Source organism: Hyperolius riggenbachi, chromosome 1 (assembly GCF_040937935.1).
Source record: "Hyperolius riggenbachi isolate aHypRig1 chromosome 1, aHypRig1.pri, whole genome shotgun sequence".
Classification (NCBI taxonomy): Eukaryota; Metazoa; Chordata; class Amphibia; order Anura; family Hyperoliidae; genus Hyperolius; species Hyperolius riggenbachi.
In genome coordinates, this window is record NC_090646.1 from 292961531 (window position 1) to 292985308 (window position 23778).

General features: G+C 45.1%; 1 protein-coding gene across 4 annotated transcripts in view; it reads right to left on the reverse strand.

Moving 5' to 3' along the window:
- The window catches only part of LOC137508077 (fibrillin-2-like), a 710315-nt gene that overhangs the window by 4922 nt on the left and 681615 nt on the right, over positions 1-23778 (reverse strand). For all 4 annotated transcript variants that reach the window (XM_068233727.1, XM_068233729.1, XM_068233728.1 and 1 more), the window contains 7 exons: positions 22785-22991; positions 22572-22697; positions 22307-22429; positions 21843-21959; positions 20995-21123; positions 3029-3148; positions 267-498 (listed from right to left, as the gene is read on the reverse strand). In XM_068233727.1, coding sequence (XP_068089828.1) covers positions 267-498; positions 3029-3148; positions 20995-21123; positions 21843-21959; positions 22307-22429; positions 22572-22697; positions 22785-22991 — 1054 coding nt within the window. The remainder of the gene's footprint in view (positions 1-266; positions 499-3028; positions 3149-20994; positions 21124-21842; positions 21960-22306; positions 22430-22571; positions 22698-22784; positions 22992-23778) is intronic.

The window sequence follows — 23778 nt, forward strand, 5'->3', positions numbered from 1 at the left end:
CTGGCAAAACCAGACTATAGGTAAAATGATAATATGTATCTAAGCATTTTTCATGAATGGATTAAGAGATAATGTTAAGACTGTATACCATATAGCTGAATATCACCTGATGTCTGTAGATAGCTTAAGACTTTACGTTTTGTGACAGTACACAATGCTCATTTTATTCCTTATGTTCATGGACAAAGAACCCAAGGAGGAAAACCTGTAGAGACAACATACATTGTAGCATTAGCTTTGAATATAATTTCTCTGATCAAACTTACCCTTGGCCAGCTCGGAAATATCCACCAGGGCATCCACAAAGATAGCCACCATCAGTGTTGGAACAGCCATAACTGCAAGGGCTTGATCCAGATGAACATTCGTCTACATCCTGGCAGCCACCAAAAGACTGATCAAAATCAAATCCAGATGGACATATACATTTGAAGCTACCTAATGTGTTGTAGCAGGATGCAGAACCACAAGTGGACTGGCTGGAACACTCATTCTCATCTACATGGAAAGAAGTAAAAAAGTGCATGAAAGATTTCTTGCAAAAAGTGTTTACATAAGATTTCTTGCAAGAATGCTATACATAACATAAAAGTCATGGATATAAAGGTTAGATTGGCATGGCAACTATAAGCGTGTTACTTGTGTGTTTGGTTATTAATAGCGTTGCTAAGTAGTGGAAGAAGAAACTTAAGATTCAGTTTTTGTAGCTGGTACAAATTTCTCATGTGCTTCTAATGTCAATTTCAGCAGTCAGTGCCCAGATATTTCGTAGAGGATTAACCTATCTGTAATTTCATTTATAAAAATGACTAACTGACCACCTTCTGTTTCAATGGAAAAATGACCTACATTTTCATTCCTGAATGTGTCTGGTGGCCTCTAAACTACTAATAAGTCAAGTCAAGTCAGATTCTTGGATCTCCAAATACCACAAATGAGATGAAGGGGTCTATTCATTAAGCATTACTGCATTTGGTAAAGCAGAAAACAGCTGACTTTTACTGAGCACTTAGGAAAATGTCAATTCATAGAAGTTGTTGCCACATGAAAAACTGAAATTATTGAGCAGTGAGGTAAATTACCGACTTGTGCGGTAAATACCTCAGTAAATGTCAATTCATAAAGCCTACAACATGCGGTAAAGCCACAAAAAAATACTGTCTGCTTTGAAGTGGTGAAAAGAATGCAGAGACTGTGCTGGGAGCCATGACTCACAAGCAGGAGCAGAGACAGCTATGACCTGACAGGAGCAGGGAGCCAATAAAAAACAGCCCCTGTTCTCCTGCAAGTCTGAAAGATGGAATCTGATAGGACCCGCAGCCTTCTCAGATGGGACAATCTTTTAAACTCCCTAGGCAGCAGCAGAGCGATCGGAACAAAACAGGTTTCCCCAAATACCTTCGGCCGTTTAACCTCTTGAGTTCCTGTTAGAAGATGTGTAGGAACTAGTGGGGAAAATCACCTAAGCATGTCATGTTTAAAGTTTCTTGACGTTCTTCTAATCCGTGGCAATTAAATGTATTGTTAAGAAAGACTAATAGACAGATTCAATGGGCTTCAGTAATTTACCGAACTTGTACCGAACCTGTGAATTTTTTTATGAATTGGCACACGAAAGTCTAAAATACCAAATGCGGTATTTTCCCGACCAGAATTTTTTTTCTGCATAGCCTTTTATGAATCGACCCAAAAATGGGATAGAACTGTGAGACTCTTGTAGCACTGGATATAAAAGGCTGTCAGCTTCAAAAGTTATACTTAGTGTATATGATGACCATGGCCCATAGGCATTTAACTTAAATGATCCTAGGAGATCATTTTTCATCTTTTCTTTAAAATAACCTTTCTGCACTTTGCTGAAAAGGTAGCAAAAAGTAGGTGAAAAAGTACTATCAAAAAGATTTTGAGAATTTTCTTTTGCTGATGGTTAAAAGGGTAATTTATTGACAAGTTGTGAAAATATCATCTAGGATATCCTCTAGGAGAAAACTCAGTTAATTGCATATAGGCCATGCATATATCTAAAAAAATGAAATAAGTAAGGCCATTTTATACATGTCTAAAGGTATCTGCAGATGTCTGAGTGACTTACAATAATTGCAGCAAAGGGGGTCGCAGTTTTGTCACTGGGGAATAAAGACAAAAGCTCTGGCCACAACTATTGGTCAATGAAAGCATGGTTCAGGCTTGTGCTCTGATTGTCTGATAGATCTGGCAAATCAGAACCACTTAGGGAAGCAAGCATGCTGCATGCAAAGATGTGATGATTGGTAGACGCTCATGGCTTATAAAGTATCTTTAACCACTTAAGGACCGCGTGATTTTGCTATGATCTGTGCTGGGTGGGCTCTTCAGCCCCCAGCACAGATCAGGCTTTAGGCAGGGCGATCAGACTTCCCCCCTTTTTTCCCTACTAGGGGGATGTCCTGCTGGGGGGGGTCTGATCGCCACCGCCTGTTTGTGTTTAGCAGGGGGGGGGCTCCTCAAAGCCCCCCTCCGCAGTGATATCCTGTCCTCCCTCTCCTTCCCTCCCTACCCTCCTCACTATTGGCGGTACAGGACAGCGATCCGTGCTGTCCCGTCTCTGATAGGCTTCAGCCTATCAGACGGCGGCGATCCCCGGCCAATCAAAGGCTGGGGATTGCCGATCTCCTTTACGGTAAACACTGGGGATTTCTTCCCCGCGAGTTTACATTTTGCCTCGAGCTGCAATCGGAGGCTCGCAGGCTGTTCACAGAGCCCCCCGCCGTGAACTAACATGGAACGGCCGCTCTGGAAATCCACAAACGACCAAGCGCCGCCTATCGGCGTTGGCTGGTCGTTAAGTGGTAAATAATGCTTTCACTTGCAGCTCAAAAAAACATAAAACAAGAGTCTGAAAGAGTTATAAATCTGACAAGAAAAATGTTATATGGTGCTATTCATTTTGGAAAATAATAAATCCTGACAATTAGGAAAAAACTTTAGTTTGTAGCTGAAGCAACACATCCTATTTCAACAAACGTTTCCATTGCTTTCTTCTACTCACCAACACACTGGTTCCACTGATAGTGCTGAACATAGCCTTGCGGGCAGCCGCAACGATATCCTCCTAGCACATTCTGACATCCATGTTGACAACGGTGGCTTCCATCACACTCATCTACATCTGAAATATACAAAACCAAGCATGGTGATCCTCTCAGTATAAGGTTTTTTCTTTATTTTATTTTGTTATTATATTGTAATATAAATGTAAGCACAAATCTTTGAAATGAATAAATTAAAGCAAACATGAATTGGAAAAAGTTAGATACTCACCACTGTAGAGGGAAGCTTCTGGATGCTCCAGAGGCTTTCCCTGATCCTCATGAACCCCTCCCGCTGCTACTGCACAGGCACATTAGTGCTGATTATTTTCAGATGGTCCCAGGGCAGGATTGGAGGGGCGCAAGAAGATAGGGGAAGCCTGTGGATTATCCAGAAGCATCCCTCTGCTGAGTTCAGTATCTAACTTCTTTTTATCCCCTTCAGGTGTGCTTTAAGTAATGTGGAAACTGATATTTTACTGCTGCACTTATTTACAGTAGTCAGGGCCGGATTTACCATAAGGCACTCTAGGCACATGCCTACAGGCACCTAATTAGTCAAAGGCGGCATTTCTTTCATGTCCCCTTTAAATTTAAAAGTCTTAAAACACAATAGCGGCCACTCGCGTCTTTATTTGCAGCGGGTGGCCGCGGCCGCAACTACAGTGAGGGGCAGGCCCAGGCGGTGAGTGGCAACACACACACACATTCATTACACTGCTCTCCCCGCCCACCGGCGCCGTTTCCATGCCTGCACGCAGCGCTGCAAACAGCTGCGTGCATAGGCGGTGGGGGGGAGGCGCGATTGTCCGTCTGCTGGGAGCCGGGAGTTTGAGGAACCACGTGGGCAGGCATGGCATCACTTACTGACGGCAATTGCAAAAGCCTGCCATGCCTGCGCCGGTGCACCCAGCCCCAAAGCCCTGATAGAGGGGGAGAATCGGATAAAGAGGAGGTGGGGGAGGAATCGAGCGCACAGCACAGGTATGCAAAAATGTCCCCCGCCCCCCTCTCCTGTGCTGTTGGTGCTCTCTTAGGTTATTCTGCCGGCGCACCGGACCTCCTATGACACAGCCTGAAGCATGTGCTTCAGGAGCGTCAACCTGGGAGCGATGAGGACGGACTGATTTCTGCACCAGGAGGGCTTGGCGTCTAGCTCCCTAGAGAACAGTCTGCCTGCATAGCTCCGAACACGAGCTGGAGATTGCCCTGTGCAGGAAAGAGGCAGAGCTGCTCGGCCCTTTCTCTAGCAGGCAGCACATGGACAGGCGTTGCAGCCTTGCTGGCCTCACTCACCTCTGCCCCCTCCTTCCTGCTCCAGCTATCAGCAGCATCAGCGGAGCTCTGGACAAGTTGGACAGCGTCAGGTCAGCACTATGATTTACAGCAGGTGTGTGGAGTATGACCGATACCATGTGCAAAAAAATGACTCCTGTGACACCCACTGCCTTCCTTTATTAATTAATTATTCTGATCAGCTTATATACTGATCAGGATGATTAATTAATATTGCAGACAGTGCAGTGTGGCAGAGCTCAGTCATGCACATTGTAACATGCTGCTGGATTCTGTTAGCTGATGTCTGTAGTGAGGAGGAGGTGGGGGCAGAAACAGGCACTGTGTGAGTGAGCTCTGGAAAATTTAGATCAGAAGATTATTTGTGGGATGCATGCTTCCTGGTCTCCCCTCTCTCCCCCTCCCATCATGTGGCTTCCTCTCTCTGATGGGCTCTGCATCTCCAGGCAGAGGGTTATGGTGGCAGGCTTTCTCTCAACATGTCCCTGACTAATATAACTGGTGATATCTCCTCTTGCTCTATTTCCGCATTGTCTGTCTCCCCCGTACATCTTCAATTTCCTCCCTCTCACTCTCTCTTTCCTGATCCCCTCTTATAGTTCCCTTACCGGTACTTCTGGCTCTCACATCTCTCTGTCTTATATACCACTGACATCTTCTGCAGCACTGTACAGAGTACATAGTCATGTCACTGACTGTCCTCAGAGGAGCTCACAATCTAACCCTACCATAGTCATAGTGTAATGCACTTTATAGAGTACATAGCCATGCCACTGACTGTCCTCAGAGGAGCTCACAATCTAATCTTACCATAGTCATAGTCTAATGTCCTAATGTCCTATATTATTATGATGTATTTATATAGCGCTGACATCTCCTGCAGCACATTACAGAGTACATAGTCATGTCACTGACTGTCCTCAGAGGAGCTCACAATCTAATCCTACCATAGTCATAGTCTAATGTCCTACCATATTATTATGATGTATTTATATAGCACTGACATCTCCTGCAGCACATTACAGAGTACATAGTCATGTCACTGACTGTCCTCAGAGGAGCTCACAATCTAATCCTACCATAGGCATAGTCTAATGTCCTACCATATTATTATTATGTATTTATAAGCACTGACATCTTCTGCAGCACTGTACAGAGTACATAGTCATGTCACTGACTGTCCTCAGAGGAGCTCACAATCTAATCCTGTCATAGTCTAATGTCCTACCGTATTATTATGTAATTATATAGCACTGACGTCTTCTGCAGCACAGTACAAAGTACATAGTCATGTCACTGTTATCCCTTTTCCCATAAATGGACATAGCTGGAGATAGTAGGCCTTGGGCAGCAAACGCTGACCAAATGTCCGAAATCGATCGTTCCCGTTGATCCGTCCCTGCGTAAGATTTCGCTTGATTGCTGGCAGGTCGGGAGTGCATCGATAGCGGCGTTCGAGTGTCCGATGACCGACGCTAGCAACAATACATTACCTGATCCGGCCAGCGCGTATCCCTGCTGCTCCTTCTCTGCTGGGCTCCGGCAGGCTTCACTTCTTCCTGTCCCGACAGGAAGTTTAAACAGTAGAGCGCCCTCTACTGTTTAAACTTCCTAACAGGAAATACAGTGAAGCTGCAGCCCTGGTGCCCAGAACGGAGAAGAAGATAGCAGAGACCAGGGGACTCGCGTCGGCCGGATCAGGTAATGTATACAGGGGGGGGGGGGGGGCGGCGGCAGCTTCACAGATGGTGAATCGATTTCATGCTGAAATCGATTCACAATCTGTTTGCAGTAAAGGCAGCCATACGATCCCTCTCTGATCAGATTCGATCAGAGAGGGATCTATCTGTTGGTCGATCTGATGGCAAATCGACCAGTGTATGGCCACCTTATGGTAGAAGTTAAGTATTTATTTTTATTTATTTTATTTATTGTATTTATAAAGCGCCAACATATTACACAGCGTATCAACCCTTCCAGTAACTTGGAAACCATTTATGTCTTTATTGCTATTAGTTTCATGCTGTATTTAGTGCTTTAAACCACTGATGAGATTTTGAGTTTCTTTAATAAATTGTAGGAAGGATGTGGTAGTTTGTTTTTGAAATAATGCATTTTTGTAACCCAACTAACTCACTTTAATTATTCCTGCACTGAAGTAACTAGGGAAGATATTCCAATTAGTGGCACTTATATTTATCTTCACCTCTTATGAGCAATAGCAATATTAATTGGACATCAGAGGTGGGGGTCTCATTTTTGGAAGACACATCCTGAGTACTCTTGGAGAAAAACATTGTTCTCAGCATGATGGAGGGGATGCACTTGTGGCCCTGGTTATTACAGTCTGTGTACTAGAATGGTATAAATGGGGAAGTGTGTGAGCATGAGCAAGGGCAAAGCAGATAACTGAAGCTGCATCTCAGATGTAGTATGGAGTACCACACTATTCTAGAATATGTTTTCAGTAATCTAAAATTAAAGTGTACCTTCATAATCTCCAGGCACATAATCAATAATGCATTTTAGTGGGTAATTGAGAATATTTGACTTGACTCAAGTGTGACTGCACAGTGTTGCTCTGGACAATATCATTACAATTAGATTTCAATGGAACAATGACATCAATATGTTAGCAGTAAGGTGCAACAAATGCAGTGAGAAGCAACAAAATCAGTCAGAATAATGTGAGACATGCTGTGCAGTGAAGAATACTTTTCACATACTGTATCCATCACTCTGCTTGTGTACCAACTTTTCCCCTCCATTGCCTTGTGACCCTGTTTTTACAGTGTACACAACACAACGTCCCAGTGTGAAGTGCGCCTTAGGAAATAAAGATATCAGCCTCCATGTTTCCATCACAGCAGGCTTACTTTGCAAGAAAATATTATTTACAAAGAGCAGAAATATCAATCAATGTATGCAGTCCAGTGACATGAATTCTTCTTTTAAAGTGGAATATAACCCTGCATTTCAACTTTGCTCTAAAACATTATTTACAGCATATTATATGCAACCAGCATTTTTTTTTTTACTAGACCAGCATTCGAAGGGTTACACACAGAGCTTTAAAGTTCCTGGAGAGAAATGCAGACGCATCCGAAGTTCAAATAGATACATTTTGTTTACATAAATGTATCTAAGTGTGGAATGTGACTCACTCTCTCTGACTGTGCAGGAGCTGGAGGACAGCCAAAGAGTGTGTAACAATTACCACTTGTTACATTCTGTTTAGTTAAATGTATCTATTCGAACTTCGGATGCGTCTGCATATCTCTCCACGGAACTTTAAAACTCTGTATGTAACCCTTCGAATGCTGGTCTAGTAAAAAAAAATGCTGGTTGCATATAATATGCTGTAAATAATGTTTTAAAGCAAAGTTGAAATGCAGGGTTATATTCCGCTTTAAGTAATAGGAATATATACAGTGCTGCCCATAATTATTCATACCTCTGGCAAATTTTGACTTAAAGTTACTTTTATTCAACCAGTAAGTAATTTTTTGACAGGAAATGACATAGGTGTCTCCCAACAGATAATAAGACAATGTACAAGAGTCATTATTGTGGGGAAAAAACATTTCTCAACGTTTATTTACATTTGAGCAAAAAGTGTTCAGTCCAAAATTATTCATACCTTTCTCAATAATCAATAGAAAAGCCTTTATTGGCTATTACAGCAATAAAACGCTTCCAATTATTGCTTTTTGCATGTCTCCACAGGTATTTTTGCCCATTCATCTTCAGCAATGAACTCCAAATCTTTCAGGTTGGAGGGTCTTCTTGCCATCACCCTGATCTTTAGCTCCCTCCACAAATTCTCAATTAGATTCAAGTCAGGATTCTGGCTGGGCCACTCCAAAACGTTAATATTGTTGTCTACTAACCATTTATTCACCACTTTTGCTGTGTGTTTTGGGTCATTGTCATGCTGAAATGTTCACTAATGCCCAAGGCCCAGTTTCTCTGCAGACTGCCTGATGTTGTCGTTGAGAATCCTCATGTATTGCTCTTTTTTATAATGCCGTTTACTGTGATTAGGTTCCCTGGTCCATTGGCTAAAAAACACTTCCAAAGCATTAGGTTCCCACCACCATGTTTGACAGTGGGGATGGTGTTCTTTGGTTTGAAGACTCCTTTTTTATGCCAAGTGAAGGAAACATCATTGTGACCAAACAATTCAATTTTTGTTTCATCTGACCATAACACAGAAGACCAGAAGTCTTCCTCTTTGTCCAGATGAGCATTTGCAAAGGCCAAGCAAGCTTTTGTGTGCCTTATCAGGAGAAAGGGCGTCCTCCTTGGTCTGCATCTGTGGAACCAACAGTGTGCAGTGTCCATTGGATTGTCTGCCTGGAGACATTGCTACAAGCAGAGCCCAGATTTACCAGGATGGCCTTGGTGGCGATCCTTGGATTCTTTTTACCCTCTCTTACTATCCTCCTGGCCAGCGCAACACCAGGCTGCCTCCGAATGGCCTCCATCAGAGATGCGCTGAGCCCCCCCAGGAACTACAAACGCACCTTGAACCCAAACAGAAGCTCTGCATATACACCAAAAAGCATGGCTGTTAAGTGGGAGCAGCTGACCAAAAACAAATTAAATTAGTACATAGCAAGGAAATGAACAGCGCTACTTAAAAACAGGCAAGTGCCTACCTGCAAAAGAGTGCAAGCCCCACTTGTGGGATATAATACACACCGAGAATACACATGACCTGTCTACCACTGGAGGATGTTGGTTTCCTGTAACAGCTTGCATGCAACCTATTAAGCACTCGTCCCTCCCACTGCGAAGAAGTCAATCCTCCATGGGAGGGGCCTAACACGAACTAAATCCTAACCTATGTATATGCATAGCCTGGGTGCGGCTAATCAAGTAAACTTGAAAATTGAAAATTGCGCAAAAGGTGGATCAGCGCAACACCAGGCCGCCTCCGAATGGCCTCCATCAGAGATGCGCTGAGCCCCCCCAGGAACTACAAACGCACCTTGAACTCAAACAGAAGCCGCACCCAGGCTATGCATATACATAGGTTAGGATTTAGTTAGTGTTAGGCCCCTCCCATGGAGGATTGACTTCTTCGCAGTGGGAGGGACGAGTGCTCAATAGGTTGCATGCAAGCTGTTACAGGAAACCAACATCCTCCAGTGGTAGACAGGTCATGTGTATGCTCGGTGTGTATTATATCCCACAAGTGGGGCTTGCACTCTTTTGCAGGTAGGCACTTGCCTAATTTTAAGTAGCGCTGTTAATTTCCTTGCTATGTACTAATGCTCCTGGCCAGCAAAGGTGTCACTTTTGGCTTCCGACCACGTCCTCTGAGATTTTCCACAGTGTGGAACATCTTGTATTTTTTAATACTTTGCACTGTAGCCACTGAAATTTTGAAAACATTTAAAAATGGCCTTGTAGTCCTTTCCTGACTTGTGAGCAGCCACAATGTGCAGCCGCAGGTCCTCACTGAGCTCCTTTGTCTAGCCATAACTGTCCACAAACCAACTGCAGCGAGCTGCTGTTTTTCACCAGTTGATTAACACAGCTGATCCCAATTAACCAGGATAATTCGGATGCTTTAGAACTGCTTGGACTATTTGGAATGGTATAACTTTGGATTTTCCCACAGACTGTGACAGTTTGTGAAGGGTATGTATAATTTTGAACTGGACACTTTTTGCTCAAATGTAAATAAAAGATGAGAAATGTTTTTTTTTCCACAATAATGCCTTTTATACATCGTCTTATTATCTTTTGGGAGACTCCTATGTCATTTCCCGTTAAAAATGACTTTTTGGTTGAATAAAAGTAACTTTAAAGGAGTCATCAGGCATACTGATATCGGATTTAAATGGCCTACCTGCCGCTGTTCCTCAGTATGCTCTGAGCAGGCTCGCATCATTATTTTCCCCTAAAACTCTTCAGATGCTCCGCAATTCGGGCCGTTAGCATACTGTGCCCCGGAAGTTTCACTGCCTTCTCTTCAGCTATTTTTATTTCCTATATCCTGAATGCAGGGGGAAGTTGGTGTGCAATGCGTGCTTCCGTATGTTTATGTACAGCTGCGCACACGTACTGGAGCCGCCAGAGGAGGGCTTGAACTTGCCTTCCTCACTCCCAAGCCAAACCCTCCGCTGCAGCCACCGCCCACCAAACACTCCCACTCACTAGCATCATGCACGCTCCCAGCACAGTTCATTCGTGCATGAGACGCGCAGGCAGGCGGAGGCTAAGAGATTAATTGAGCATCATTCTTTTTTTGAAAACGAATCATTGAAAGTAAGTAAAATTTATTCTTAAAAAAATGGCAATACGGAGGCAAGCTCAAACCCTCCTCTGGCGGCTCCAGTATGCGTGCGCAGCCGTACATAAATGTACGGAAGCACGCATTGTGAGCTCACTGCGCTAGCATCCGGCAGATAGGAAAGGAGTACTGTGCTTGCGTGAGCAAGCAATTTCGTGTCACTGAGGAGCCCGACCTCGAGGTCGGGTCCCCGACTGGAGCAAACTGTGGGAAAAGGATACATTTTGAAAGAGAACAAGGGACGCGATTCACCCGAGAAAAAGGTTAGTTACACGCAGACATGCGTGTTTCACCTAGGTCAGTTTGCCTGATGACTCCTTTAAGTGAAAATTTGCCAGGGTATGAATAATTATGGGCAGCACTATATATATATATATATATATATATATATATATATATATATATATATATATCTCAAGCTATTGGGACTCGGTAGAATGGGGGGGAACCTCCCTCCCTCTCATTCATCTCCACATTTAACACACAGTATAGACAGGTGGAAATTGTGGTTCAGAGACACTGACCTGTGCTTCAGCAGGATGCTCAGCTCAATAGGATTTTATCAACCAAGCCTAAATTTATTTACAGGAGGGTTCCCAATTTGAGGGATATTTTGATACCCAGCTACGTGGACCCCACTAGAATAATTAGTCACCCTTGGCGTACATCGGGGTACCACCCTTGTAGTAATTGTTGTATCTGTAGGGAAACAACTACTGAGTTTATGGATAGTATTCTTTCAAATCAGTCCTAGGTATCTTTTAGGATTAATCAATTCATGACATGCTCTACCAATTCTGTGGTCTATGTCCTAACTTGTGGATGCAATCTACAATATGTGGGGAGGATGTCCCAACCCCTGAAAAAAAGAATTTACCAACATGTGTATAATATAAGAAATGGGCTTAGATCACACAGTGTTTCGGCACATTTTGCAGAGGTTCGTGGTAGGGATCCCACTAGCCTCAGGGTTGTTGCAGTTGAACACATGAAAATGCACTGGCGTGGGTCAAATAGGCTGCAACAGCTGTAGGAAAGAAACAGAGTGGATCCACAGATTGGGGACAATCACCCCTAAAGGTCTGCACATAGAGTTGGACATAAACTGTTTTATAGCCAATGGCTGATTTTAGTGTATTAACTGGCGTTTTTGATTATTGATATAATCTTTGCTCTGATACTCTACCTCATATTATAATTTATGTGATGTCACTTTAAGTCATATGGGTTTTGCACTGTCACTTTAAATATTTTTTATATAGGTTTTGTATTGTCAACTCAGAATGAGTTTGTATAATAATTATATGACATTGTATTAGGAATAATATGGAGGTTTAATGATATGCACAAAATTGTCCACTGTATATTTGCACATTTGAGGTCGCACAAAGTATGAATAATAATCACATGAGATTGCATTAGAAATAATGTGGAGGTATATATGCATTGTATTTGCACAAAATTGTATAGTGTGTATTTAAAATGGATAATTTATTGTAAAATATATTTAAGGAGAATTTTGTACTGTACTTTATATATATATATATATTAAGGAGCACAAGGGAGGATATTTAAGGATTATTGTGCACATATATTTTGTATATGATATTGTTATTATGACGCATACTTGTTATGGCACTTTACAGATAGTATTATTAGGTAGGTAGGTAGTATTTCACGTATGGTCCAGTACTGTAGTATTTTGCATGTTTATTACGGGTGGGGATGTATTGTATCAGGGTATGTAGTAGGGAAATTTTGTAACTGCATACCGCGCATTTACAGAGTTCAGCACGCTGCCTGGTTGCCCAGTGACGATAGAGGGGTGGTGATGCGCGGTTATGCGTATTAAGTTGAGACGTTGGTTGTGATCCTCCAGCCCCTGAATGAGTCACGAACGTGACGAAACGCGTAGGGTGGAGTCGGAGGTGCGCGCTGACATCATACCAGGAATTGGGGAATCGGAGGTAACGTGCAGCTCTGAGGTGCGCGGGCAGAGAGTCTAATGTAGTGGCTGGATAGTGTACTGGTTAAGGGTTCCGCCTTTGACATGGGAGACCAGGGTTCGAATCCTGGCTAGGTCAAGTACCTATTCAGTAAGGAGTTCAAGGCAAGACTCCCTAACACTGCAGGGTGGCCTCCTGAGCGCGTCCCAGTGGCTGCAGCTCTTGAGCGCTTTGAGTCCGACAGGAGAAAAGCGCTATACAAATGTTCGGATTATTATTATTATTAATGTACTATATGATCCCATGGAAGCAAGGTTTTATGAATAAATGCGGATATTCGCTTATTTTGAGCAACAAAATCTCCTTGGCTGGTTTATGTGATATGCCTTTACTCAAGACACACTTCTGGTGAGTGTAACCACGAGAGGGGGAGTCACGCTCTTTACCTTCCCTAGGTGGTGGCACTACCCCCAGGAGTGCAGCATGGTTGCAAGTTTTAGTGTTTTTAAAGCAATACTTGGCACTATGTACATGCTTTACGATTTTACAGGGTAAACTTCTGCAGTGAAGCATTGATGCGCAGTGATTTCTTGTGGATTGTAATAAGGGTGATGTGACCTTTTCTTACTGCGATCCCCTGTCAAGTATTAAAGAGACTCTGAAGCGAGAATAAATCTCGCTTCAGAGCTCATAGTTAGCAGGGGCATGTGTGCCCCTGCTAAAACGCCGCTATCCCGCGGTTAAACGGGGGTCCCTTCACCCTAAAACCCACCCCCGCAAGACTTGGTCGTCAACTTGGTTGTAGATATTCTCTTCCTGGAGGCAGGGCTAATGGCTGCAGCCCTGCCTCTAGTCGCGTCTATCAGACGCGCATCGCTGCCTCTCCCCGCCCCTCTCAGTGAAGGAAGACTGAGAGGGGCGGGGGAGAGGCGGAGGTACGCGTCTGATAGAAGCGCGGGAGGCAGGGCTGCGGAAATAGCCCTGTCCCAATGCGGAAGCGCCCCCCGGCTGTACGGAGGGGATTTGGGGGTGAAGGGACCCCCCGTTAAGCCGCTGGATAGCGGCGTTTTAGCAGGGGCACTGTGAGGAAACGCGGAAAAGCCGCCGTCTCTCAGGGTGAGGCGGTTGTTTCCGCGTCCAGCATGACGTCACAACGCGGAAAAACCGCTGCATGCCGCATAGGCAGAGCGGCGGAATCCGCATTGGGAACGGCGGAATCCGCATTGGAAGCGGCGGAATCCGCATTAGAGGCGGCTCCCACGCTCGGTTCACTGGATACATTGCAAGGCAGTACTGGTGTGGCTGGGACTGATAGTCCTCCAAGATTCAGAGTGACACGCGCGTGCGCACTGAGGCAAAGCTTATATAGCAGCCAGAAGTAGATCAGCTGACCAAGCTGGTCGGCTGACAATTCTGAGCCCTCTCATTGGTCCAGCACTTAGGGAGGGGCTGGAGAGTGGCTGTGTATATATACTGCTGGCTGTTCAGTTGCTGGTTGTCTGGCGTTGCGATCATTACGTGGTAGCACGCAGACCTGAGTCAGATCCGAAAGTGTCCCGGGACCAGCTGGAGCTGTAATCCTACTCTTAGCTAGATTTGTTGATAGATTAAAGTACTAGTTTGATTGTGATTATCTGTTATGACCTTCTGCCTGCCTGACCATTCTCCTGAATTCTGATCCTGTACTTTGTCTTTCTGATACTCTGTTGCCAAACCCCGGCTCGTCCTTAGACTCTGCATCTGCCTTCTGATTTTGTACCTCGATATTTCTGATACTCTGTTGCCGAACCCCGGCTCGTCCTTAGACTCTGCATCTGCCTTCTGATTTTGTACCTCGATATTTCTGATACCCTGTTGCCGAACCCTGCTTGTACTTCAGACTTTCGCCTCTGCCTTCTGAATCTGTACTTTATCTGTCCGTGTGTTTACGACCTGGCTTGTCCGACCTCGAGAACCGACCTTACTGTTAGAGGCGGTTCCCAGTCCTGATAGTGACACTCCCTCTTGAGTGTCACTCTCGTTCTGTCGTTCCTTCTCTCAGCCTGACTCCTCCCTCCGGGAGAGTCCAGAAGGAATTGGGGCAGTACTCCTTACTGCTCTGAGGCTCAGTCCTCTCATTACTACTGTTTGCACCAAACACTCTGCTTAGGTGTCCAGAGGTTAGCTTGTATATCGGATTATCGGTGATACTGCAGATCATCTATAATCTGGTATATATCTGTATTTCCAGTGATACTGCAGATCACCGGTAATCAGATCCTCTCTGTGCTACACCGATCGTTACAGAACGCCAGACCCAAAAAACAGATGGATGCATGCGCTGACCCTCTGGGTGTGCTTGCCACTTCGGTGGATAACATCCATCAAGCACTGGGCCAGCACAAAGCATTAATTGATGCCTTATCAGGCTCTGTGCGAACCCTCCAGACGTCAGTTGATTCGGTGCGATCCCCTCATAGTGATGACATACGTATGCCCGTACCTGATAAATTTGCCGGCCACAAGTCTGACTTTCGGAATTTTAAGAGTAGAGTGTTATCATATTTCAAGTTGAGACCCCGATCCTCGGGGACTGAGACCCAACGGGTCATATTTATTAAAACCTTGTTATCTGGTGACTCCCAGACCTGGGCGTATAATTTGCCTGCCGGTGACTTAGCTCTTACCTCGGTGGAGGAATTCTTTAAAGCCATGGCAGTAATTTACGACGACCCAGACCTTGCCTCGACTTCTGAGCGGAAGCTCAAGTTTTTACGTCAAGGCAAGGGTCCGGTCGAAGATTACGCGGCCGAATTTAGGAGGTGGTCAGTTACGGCCAGATGGGACACTTACGCCCTGCTAGATTGTTTTTTGTCAGGGCTGTCCAATGAGGTCTCTGACCTGATGCTAAGTCAGCTTAAGCCCAGAACAGTCGATGAGGCCATCTCAGCGGCCATCCGAATTGACCGTAGGCTGCGCTACCAAAAACAGACCAGGGGTAGTCAACGCGTCAGAGTAGCGTCTTACGCTACACCTCAGGCAGCATCATCTTCTTCAGTCTCATCTGCTCCGGTCTTACCTGCACCCGAGCCTATGCAGATAGGTCGATCAAAATTGTCCCAGGTGGAGCGAAGACAGAGGATGACGGAACAGTTGTGCCTGTATTGCGCTGAGGGGGGGCATAGGGTACGAAACTGTCCTAATAAGCCGGGAAACGCTACCGCCTAGGAGTTGTAGGGGGTAACACCCTGGGCGTCCGTTTTATACCCCTAAAAGAAAAACGTTTGCTCCTTCCATGTACGATTACATGGGGGGACAAATCTGAAGCCACAGAGGCCTTTGTTGATTCAGGCTCAGCGGCTAATTTTATGAGTTCCGAATTTGCAATGAAGTTGGGCATTCCGCTCATCCCAGTAGAACCACCTATCCAGGTTACTGCCGTGGACGACTCCCCGCTTCAAAGGGACCGTCCGCTGTCTCAGACACCAGAGGTGGAAGTCACTATTGGGGTACTGCATGGGGAGAGATTGAGTTTTTTTGTTTTACACATGACCACCTCCACAATTGTCTTAGGTATGCCCTGGCTGCAGCTTCACTCGCCACAGATTAATTGGGCTGCAGGACAATTAACCAGTTGGTCAGACTTTTGTTCCCAGCAGTGTCTAGGGAAAGTGACATTAGGTCAGACCAAGATTCAAGTGGAGGGGGTTCCCCAGCAATACTCTGAATTCTCGGATGTATTCTGTCCCAAGGCTGCTGATAAGTTACCTCCTCATCGCCCTTTCGATTGCCCCATCGATCTCCGTGCCGGTTGTATGCCCCCCCGAGGTCACCTGTATAATTTGTCTGGACTGGAGAAAGTGGCCATGCAGGAATACATCCGTGACAATCTAGCCAAAGGGTTCATTCGCCCCTCCCGGTCGCCTGCAGGGGCCGGTTTCTTTTTTGTTAAGAAAAAAGATGGAGGTCTTCGACCTTGCATCGATTACCGAGGCCTGAATAAAATCACGGTGAAGAATCGTTATCCGCTACCATTGATAGACAATTTGTTCACACAGGTCACTAACGCTAAGATCTTCTCAAAGTTAGATCTGAGGGGTGCATACAACCTGATCCGCATTAGAAAGGGCGATGAATGGAAGACGGCCTTCAACACACCCGACGGCCATTACGAATACTTAGTGATGCCCTTCGGGTTGTGTAATGCGCCAGCCGTCTTCCAAGAATTAATTAATGAGGTATTCAGAGAGGTGTTGTGCAGATTTGTTCTGGTATATCGTCGATGATATACTGATATACTCTGACAATCTCTCTGAACACAGGAGCCATGTCAAAATTGTGCTGGACAAGCTGAGACAAAATATGCTGTTCGCCAAGTTGGAAAAATGTATTTTTGAGGTGACATCCGTCACGTTTCTGGGGTATGTGATTTCTACCTCAGGTCTGTCAATGGACCCTGCTAAAGTCACAGCTGTCCTGGAATGGCCGCAACCTGTAGGGTTGAAAGCCCTTCAGCGATTCCTGGGTTTTGCGAATTACTATAGGAGGTTTATAAAAGGGTACTCCACGATCATTGCACCCCTTACCAGTCTCACAAAAAAAGGGGCAGATACTACCCACTGGTCTCCTAAAGCTCAGAATGCAGTTTTTAAGATGTTACGTTGCGGAGGCACAAGATGACTGGGTAAAATTTCTGGCCTTCGCAGAATTCGCACAGAATAATTTAAAGAGTTCTTCCACTGGTTTTTCTCAGTTCCAGATTGTGACAGGGAGGTCGCCCAAATTCTCCCCTTTGCCAGTTGCCTCTTCTCCGTTTCCAACCCTGGAAGCTTGGCAAAGGGCATTTAAAGACATCTGGTGGACGGTGAAGAGTAATTTGGAAAGGGCATTCCAGAGTCAAAAGGGTCAGGCTGACAAGAGACGCTCGTTAGAGTGGAGGTTCCAGCCAGGAGACTTGGTCTGGGTGTCCACACGTCACTTGACTCTGAGACAGCCCTCGGATAAGCTAGGTCCCAGGTTTGTGGGTCCGTTCCCGGTAGCTAAGAAGATCAACAACGTTACGTATTCTGTTGATCTTCCCGCCAGCATGCGTGGAGTAAGGTCCTTTCACGTATCCCTGCTCAAACCAGCAGTCCATGTGGGCTCCACTCTAGGGATGCTCGGATGTGCCTCATCCACGAATTCGGCAATCCGCGTGGTTGCAAAAAAAAATCCGCATTCGGCCCCGCCGCATGCGGATTTTCGTCCGCGTCCACGCAACCACGCGGATTTTCTGCCGTGAATGGCGTAATCATGCGTGGATTCCCGCCCGGAGGCGGATTTTCTTTTAACGTTAATAACAAAGCCCCCATACATGCTACAATCCCCCAAATTGCATGGATTATCGAGGTGATAAGGGGCAACATAACTTCAACATAAAAAATTCCAAAAATTTATTATTTTTTTTAATGGCTTTTAAAGACAAATCACCACTGTAAATGGGGCTATTAATTGGTAATACGTGGTTTTAAAAAGGGATATACGCGTTAAGCAATCAAAGAGGTGAAGGCGAGTTCCAATGGCACTTGGCGGCGAAGGTACCGCTGGAGGAGGATGAGTGGCTGACGCCAAAAAGGCCCCAGAGAGGTTTTTGTAATTTTTTTTTTTTTGCAGCAATTAGCAATGACATCGCAGCAGAGTTGTCAGTGGACACGGGCAGTGTGAACGCAGAGTGCAGTGGTGGTAGCGACTGAGTCAGGAGAAGGACTATGCGGGCGGTCAGTTCAGCAGCACAGAAGGACCACTGCAACATACTGGTAGTAGTAGTAGCAGCACAGCGTCATAGTGCTGGCCAAAAAATTAAATGCACCCGGTGACCCGGGCAGTGTGAACGCAGACAGAGTACATTGGTGGAAGCGAGTGAGTCAGGAGGAGGAGGACAATGCGGGCGGTCAATTCAGCAGCACAGAAGGACCATGGCAACATACTGGTGGTAGTAGTAGCAGCACAGCGTCATAGTGCTGGCCAAAAAATTAAATGCACCCGGTGACCCGGGCAGTGTGAACGCAGACAGAGTACATTGGTGGAAGCGATTGAGTCAGGAGGAGGAGGACAGTGCGGGCGGTCAGTTCAGCAGCAGCAGCACAGAAGGACCATGCCAACATACTGGTGGTAGTAGTAGTAGCACAGTGTCATAGTGCTGGCCAAAAAATTAAATGCACCCGGTGACCCGGGCAGTGATAACGCAGACAGAGTGCATTGGTGGTACCGTGGTAGCGACTGAGTCAGGAGGAGGAGGAGGACAAAGCGGGCGTTCAGTTCAGCAGCAGCAGCAGCAGCACAGAAGGACCATGGCAACATACTGGTGGTAGTAGTAGCAGCACAGCGTCATAGTGCTGGCCAAAAAATTAAATGCATCTAGTGACCCGGGCAGTGTGAACGCAGAGTGCAGCACCAGGCACAGTACAACGGCACTGAAGGATGCAGTGGGCACAGTACAAGGTCACTGAAGGATGCAGTGGGCACAGCAATGGGCACTGGATATACAACTAGGTCACTGAAGGATGCAGTGGGCACAGTACAAGGTCACTGAAGGATGCAGTGGGCACAGCAGTGGGCACTGGATATACAACTAGGTCACTGAAGGATGCAGTGGGCACAGTACAAGGTCACTGAAGGATGCAGTGGGCACACTACAAGGTCACTGAAGGATGCAGTGGGCACTGTGAGGAAACACGGAAAAGCCGCCGTCTCTCTCTGTTTCCGCGTCCAGCATGACGTCACAACGCGGAAAAACCGCCGCATGCTGCATAGGCAGAGCGGCGGAATCCGCATTGGGAACGGCGGAATCCACATTGGAAGCGGCGGAATCCGCATTAGAGGCGGCTCCCACGCTCGGTTCACTGGATACATTGCAAGGCAGTACTGGTGTGGCTGGGACTGATAGTCCTCCAAGATTCAGAGTGACACGCGCGCGCGCACTGAGGCAAAGCTTATATAGCAGCCAGAAGTAGGTCAGCTGACCAAGCTGGTCGGCTGACAATTCTGAGCCCTCTCATTGGTCCAGCACTTAGGGAGGGGCTGGAGAGTGGCTGTGTATATATACTGCTGGCTGTTCAGTTGCTGGTTGTCTGGCGTTGCGATCATTACGTGGTAGCACGCAGACCTGAGTCAGATCCGAAAGTGTCCCGGGACCAGCTGGAGCTGTAATCCTACTCTTAGCTAGATTTGTTGATAGTTTAAAGTACTAGTTTGATTGTGATTATCTGTTATGACCTTCTGCCTGTCTGACCATTCTCCTGAATTCTGATCCTGTACTTTGTCTTTCTGATACTCTGTTGCCGAACCCCGGCTCGTCCTTAGACTCTGCATCTGCCTTCTGATTTTGTACCTCGATATTTCTGATACTCTGTTGCCGAACCCCGGCTCGTCCTTAGACTCTGCATCTGCCTTCTGATTTTGTACCTCGATATTTCTGATACCCTGTTGCCGAACCCTGCTTGTACTTCAGACTTTCGCCTCTGCCTTCTGAATCTGTACTTTATCTGTCCGTGTGTTTACGACCTGGCTTGTCCGACCTCGAGAACCGACCTTACTGTTAGAGGCGGTTCCCAGTCCTGATAGTGACACTCCCTCTTGAGTGTCACTCTCGTTCTGTCGTTCCTTCTCTCAGCCTGACTCCTCCCTCCGGGAGAGTCCAGAAGGAATTGGGGCAGTACTCCTTACTGCTCTGAGGCTCAGTCCTCTCATTACTACTGTTTGCACCAAACACTCTGCTTAGGTGTCCAGAGGTTAGCTTGTATATCGGATTATCGGTGATACTGCAGATCATCTATAATCTGGTATATATCTGTATTTCCAGTGATACTGCAGATCACCGGTAATCATATCCTCTCTGTGCTACACCGATCGTTACAGGCACACATGCCCCTGCTATCTATGAGGTCTGAAGCGAGATTTATTCTCGCTTCAGACTCTCTTTAAGAGTGCAGTGATATTTGTAAAACTGTATATATATATATATATATATATATATATATATATATATATATACAGTGTATATATATATATATATAATCTGTTTTTAGGCATAGGCATTTTAGGCCATTGCCTGGCGTGCCATTGGTCCTAGGGGATGCAGTGCCCCTGGATTAAACCCCACCCCAAACGTTCAGCATGTGCGTAAAATGAGCATACATACAGGCCTGATTTATTTTACCACAGTACTAAAACTGTAATACACATTGTAAACAATTTAAATATTAGATTATTTATACCAGTGTGCTGCAGTTATTATACTCACATGCAAGAAAATGAAATATTAGTACAAATACATACTGTACACTAGAAAACATGTGGAAATGAAAGCTAAGCCCACTATATATATTAGTAGATAGAATTAATACTTGACATGCACTCTTACCTTCACAGTTGCCGCCAGTGTTATCCAGAGTAAAACCTTTCTGGCATTCACAGACAAAGCTTCCAGGATTGTTTTGACATACGCCACGGCTACCACACAAGCTTGGCTGAGCATTGCATTCGTTGTTATCTGGCAAAAAGTAAAATATAAGTAACAATATTTGTTGATGGTAAATGTGCAAAACACTACAATACACATATGATTTAAACGGAGTCTAAAGCAATGAAAAAAAAAACCCAGATACTCACCTAAGGAGAGGGAAGGCTCTGGGTCCTATGGAGCCTTCCCATTCCTACTATGGTCCCCTGCTTTCCGGTGCTGGCTCCCACGTTCACAGCCGGGTTAAGGTCCTTGAGCACCCAAGGCTGAGACACCAAAGTGCATCCCTGCATCCCTCCCACCCCAGCCATCAAACACTGATTAAGAGGCGCCCTAGGGTCCCTAACCCCCCTCCCCCCCCAACACCTTAATATCTAGTTATCTGTCTTGCAGTCACTGCTATGTATCCCCTTTTCTTATTTCTCTTTGCCTCAAACACAATAGGGGAATGATAGCTGAGTGAGTTGTATGCCCCCTCCTACACTGCGCCCTGAGGCTGGAGCCTCTCTCGTCTCTGCCTCGGTCCGGCCCTGCCCGTGTTAGCAGTCTCTGACCGATTCATGAGCACGCATTCTTGCACACTCGCAATATGGAGGAGCCGGTCTTCGGGAGCACTCGGGATTTGAATGGGGTATCCATTCCTGCTCTGGAGCCTTCCCTCTCCTTAGGTGAGTATCTATTTTTTTTTCAGTGGCTTCAGACTCACTTTAATAGAAGGTATACAAATCTCAAAAGATAGCATTTCTTACCAATGCAAGAGGACTGGTGCTGAGTGAAGCCCGGTGGGCACTTGCAGTTGAAACTTCCAATGGTGTTAACACAGAGGAACTGACAGTTGTGCTGTTTAGTTGAACATTCATCCAAATCTACAGAAATACAATATGATAGTTTAAGTTTTCATCTTAATGTGGCCATACACTACGCAATTGGTGTCTGGTAAATGATTTATAATTCCCTGAGTATTTTCTTGCTTGCTGGTGGCTTAATAGGCATTTTAAGTATACAAATATCCCCTAGGAGAAAACTTAGGAGAAAAAATACATTGAATAAAGGTCATTGTGTACATGTTTACTTTGGTATAACTTTTACATCCAATTGTTTACCAACTGTAAAACCTTTAAGAGCGATGGGTTGTTTATAAGCTTCGTTGTCAAACTATCCATGTATACCAGGCCTCAGCTAGAGAAAGGCCATAATGACTTTTATACAATACCTTTGCAGGTCTTGCCATCTTCTTGCAAGATGTAGCCTCTAGGACAAGAGCACTGGTAGCTGCCCTCTGTGTTCTTGCAAATAAAGTTGCATGGCTTAGGAGACTGAGCACACTCATCCAGATCTACAAACGTAAGCATACAAGAGTTAATGAGCATTTTACAATTGGAGGAAGCATATAATGATATACATGTTGCTGTGTGTCTTTTAATTCTTATGATTTTGATAAAGAAAATGTTATTATTTATAGCTGTAATATGTCTTACCGACACATGTAGTTCCACTAATATCTGTAGTGTAGCCCAAGTTGCAATGACAGCGGAAAGAACCGATGGTGTTTATACACTGTCCATTCTTGCACAGGTTGGGAAGTACTCTGCACTCGTCAATATCTAAAGAATAGAGTTAGATGGAGATTCTTATTATTCCTTACAAAATATAATTCTCTTTTGGCCATTTTATGGCCCCTCTGCCCATACCTCTGCCATCAGTAGTGAAGCCAGGACCATGTGGGCACATTTTCTTGAAAGGTCCAGTTCCAGGAAGAGGGCACAGTTCACACTGGTTACCCCAGCCTCGCCCTCCATTGCAGCAGCACTCAGACTTAGTAACCATGTTGCGATTTGTAGATGACAGTTGACACATGGTTTGTAGAACTTCTGTGAAACAAGATCCTTGGCGAGTGTCTAAAGACAAATCAAACCATTTTGGTTACTACGTGGTAGTAATGATTCACAATCTATCACAATTTATCCAACACAAAATGTCTCAGGCTGCAGGGAATGCAAGAATCACATAATAAAATTGGCAAGATCATTATATTTTTTTAATTATTTCGTTTTCGATTTTTTTTTTATTCTGTAGTAAACGGAGAATCCAATTTAAAAACATTCAGTATATTTTGAGTGAAACATGATTAAAGAATACAATATAAGGAAGGACAAAGGGCATGATTTGTGTATAGAGGAAAAAAAGATTTTGCTATCTGTTCTTTACAGGGGTTCTTTACAGTAAGAGTGTTAACCCTCCCTAGCGGTATTGACGGTTGTACACGTCCATACAAAAAACATGCTGTGAACAGTATTGACATGCATACACGTCAATACTCTCCTGCACTGTATGCTAGACCCTTGCTTGACACATTTTGGCAAGTTACAGGAAAAACAGGGTTATGAAAATTCATTGGATCACTTTTTTCACAGAAATCCTGGGGAAATTAAACGCCAGGGAGGTTAATCTAACACAGGAAGTAGTTATGACAAATTCTATACCTGTATTTAAAGGATGCTTGGATGCTTTTTCTTGTATTGAAGGACATCCTTGGGTATAATTACTAGGTTATTCCCAGTAGAGTTGACGTTGCCTAAAGACCCATATACATGTGTAATGGATAGCGGAGATGCCGCCGCAGCGGTGAGCGGCATTGCGGCAGTCTCCGCAACTCAGCCGGCGGCCTCCGCCTCGTTATTACAT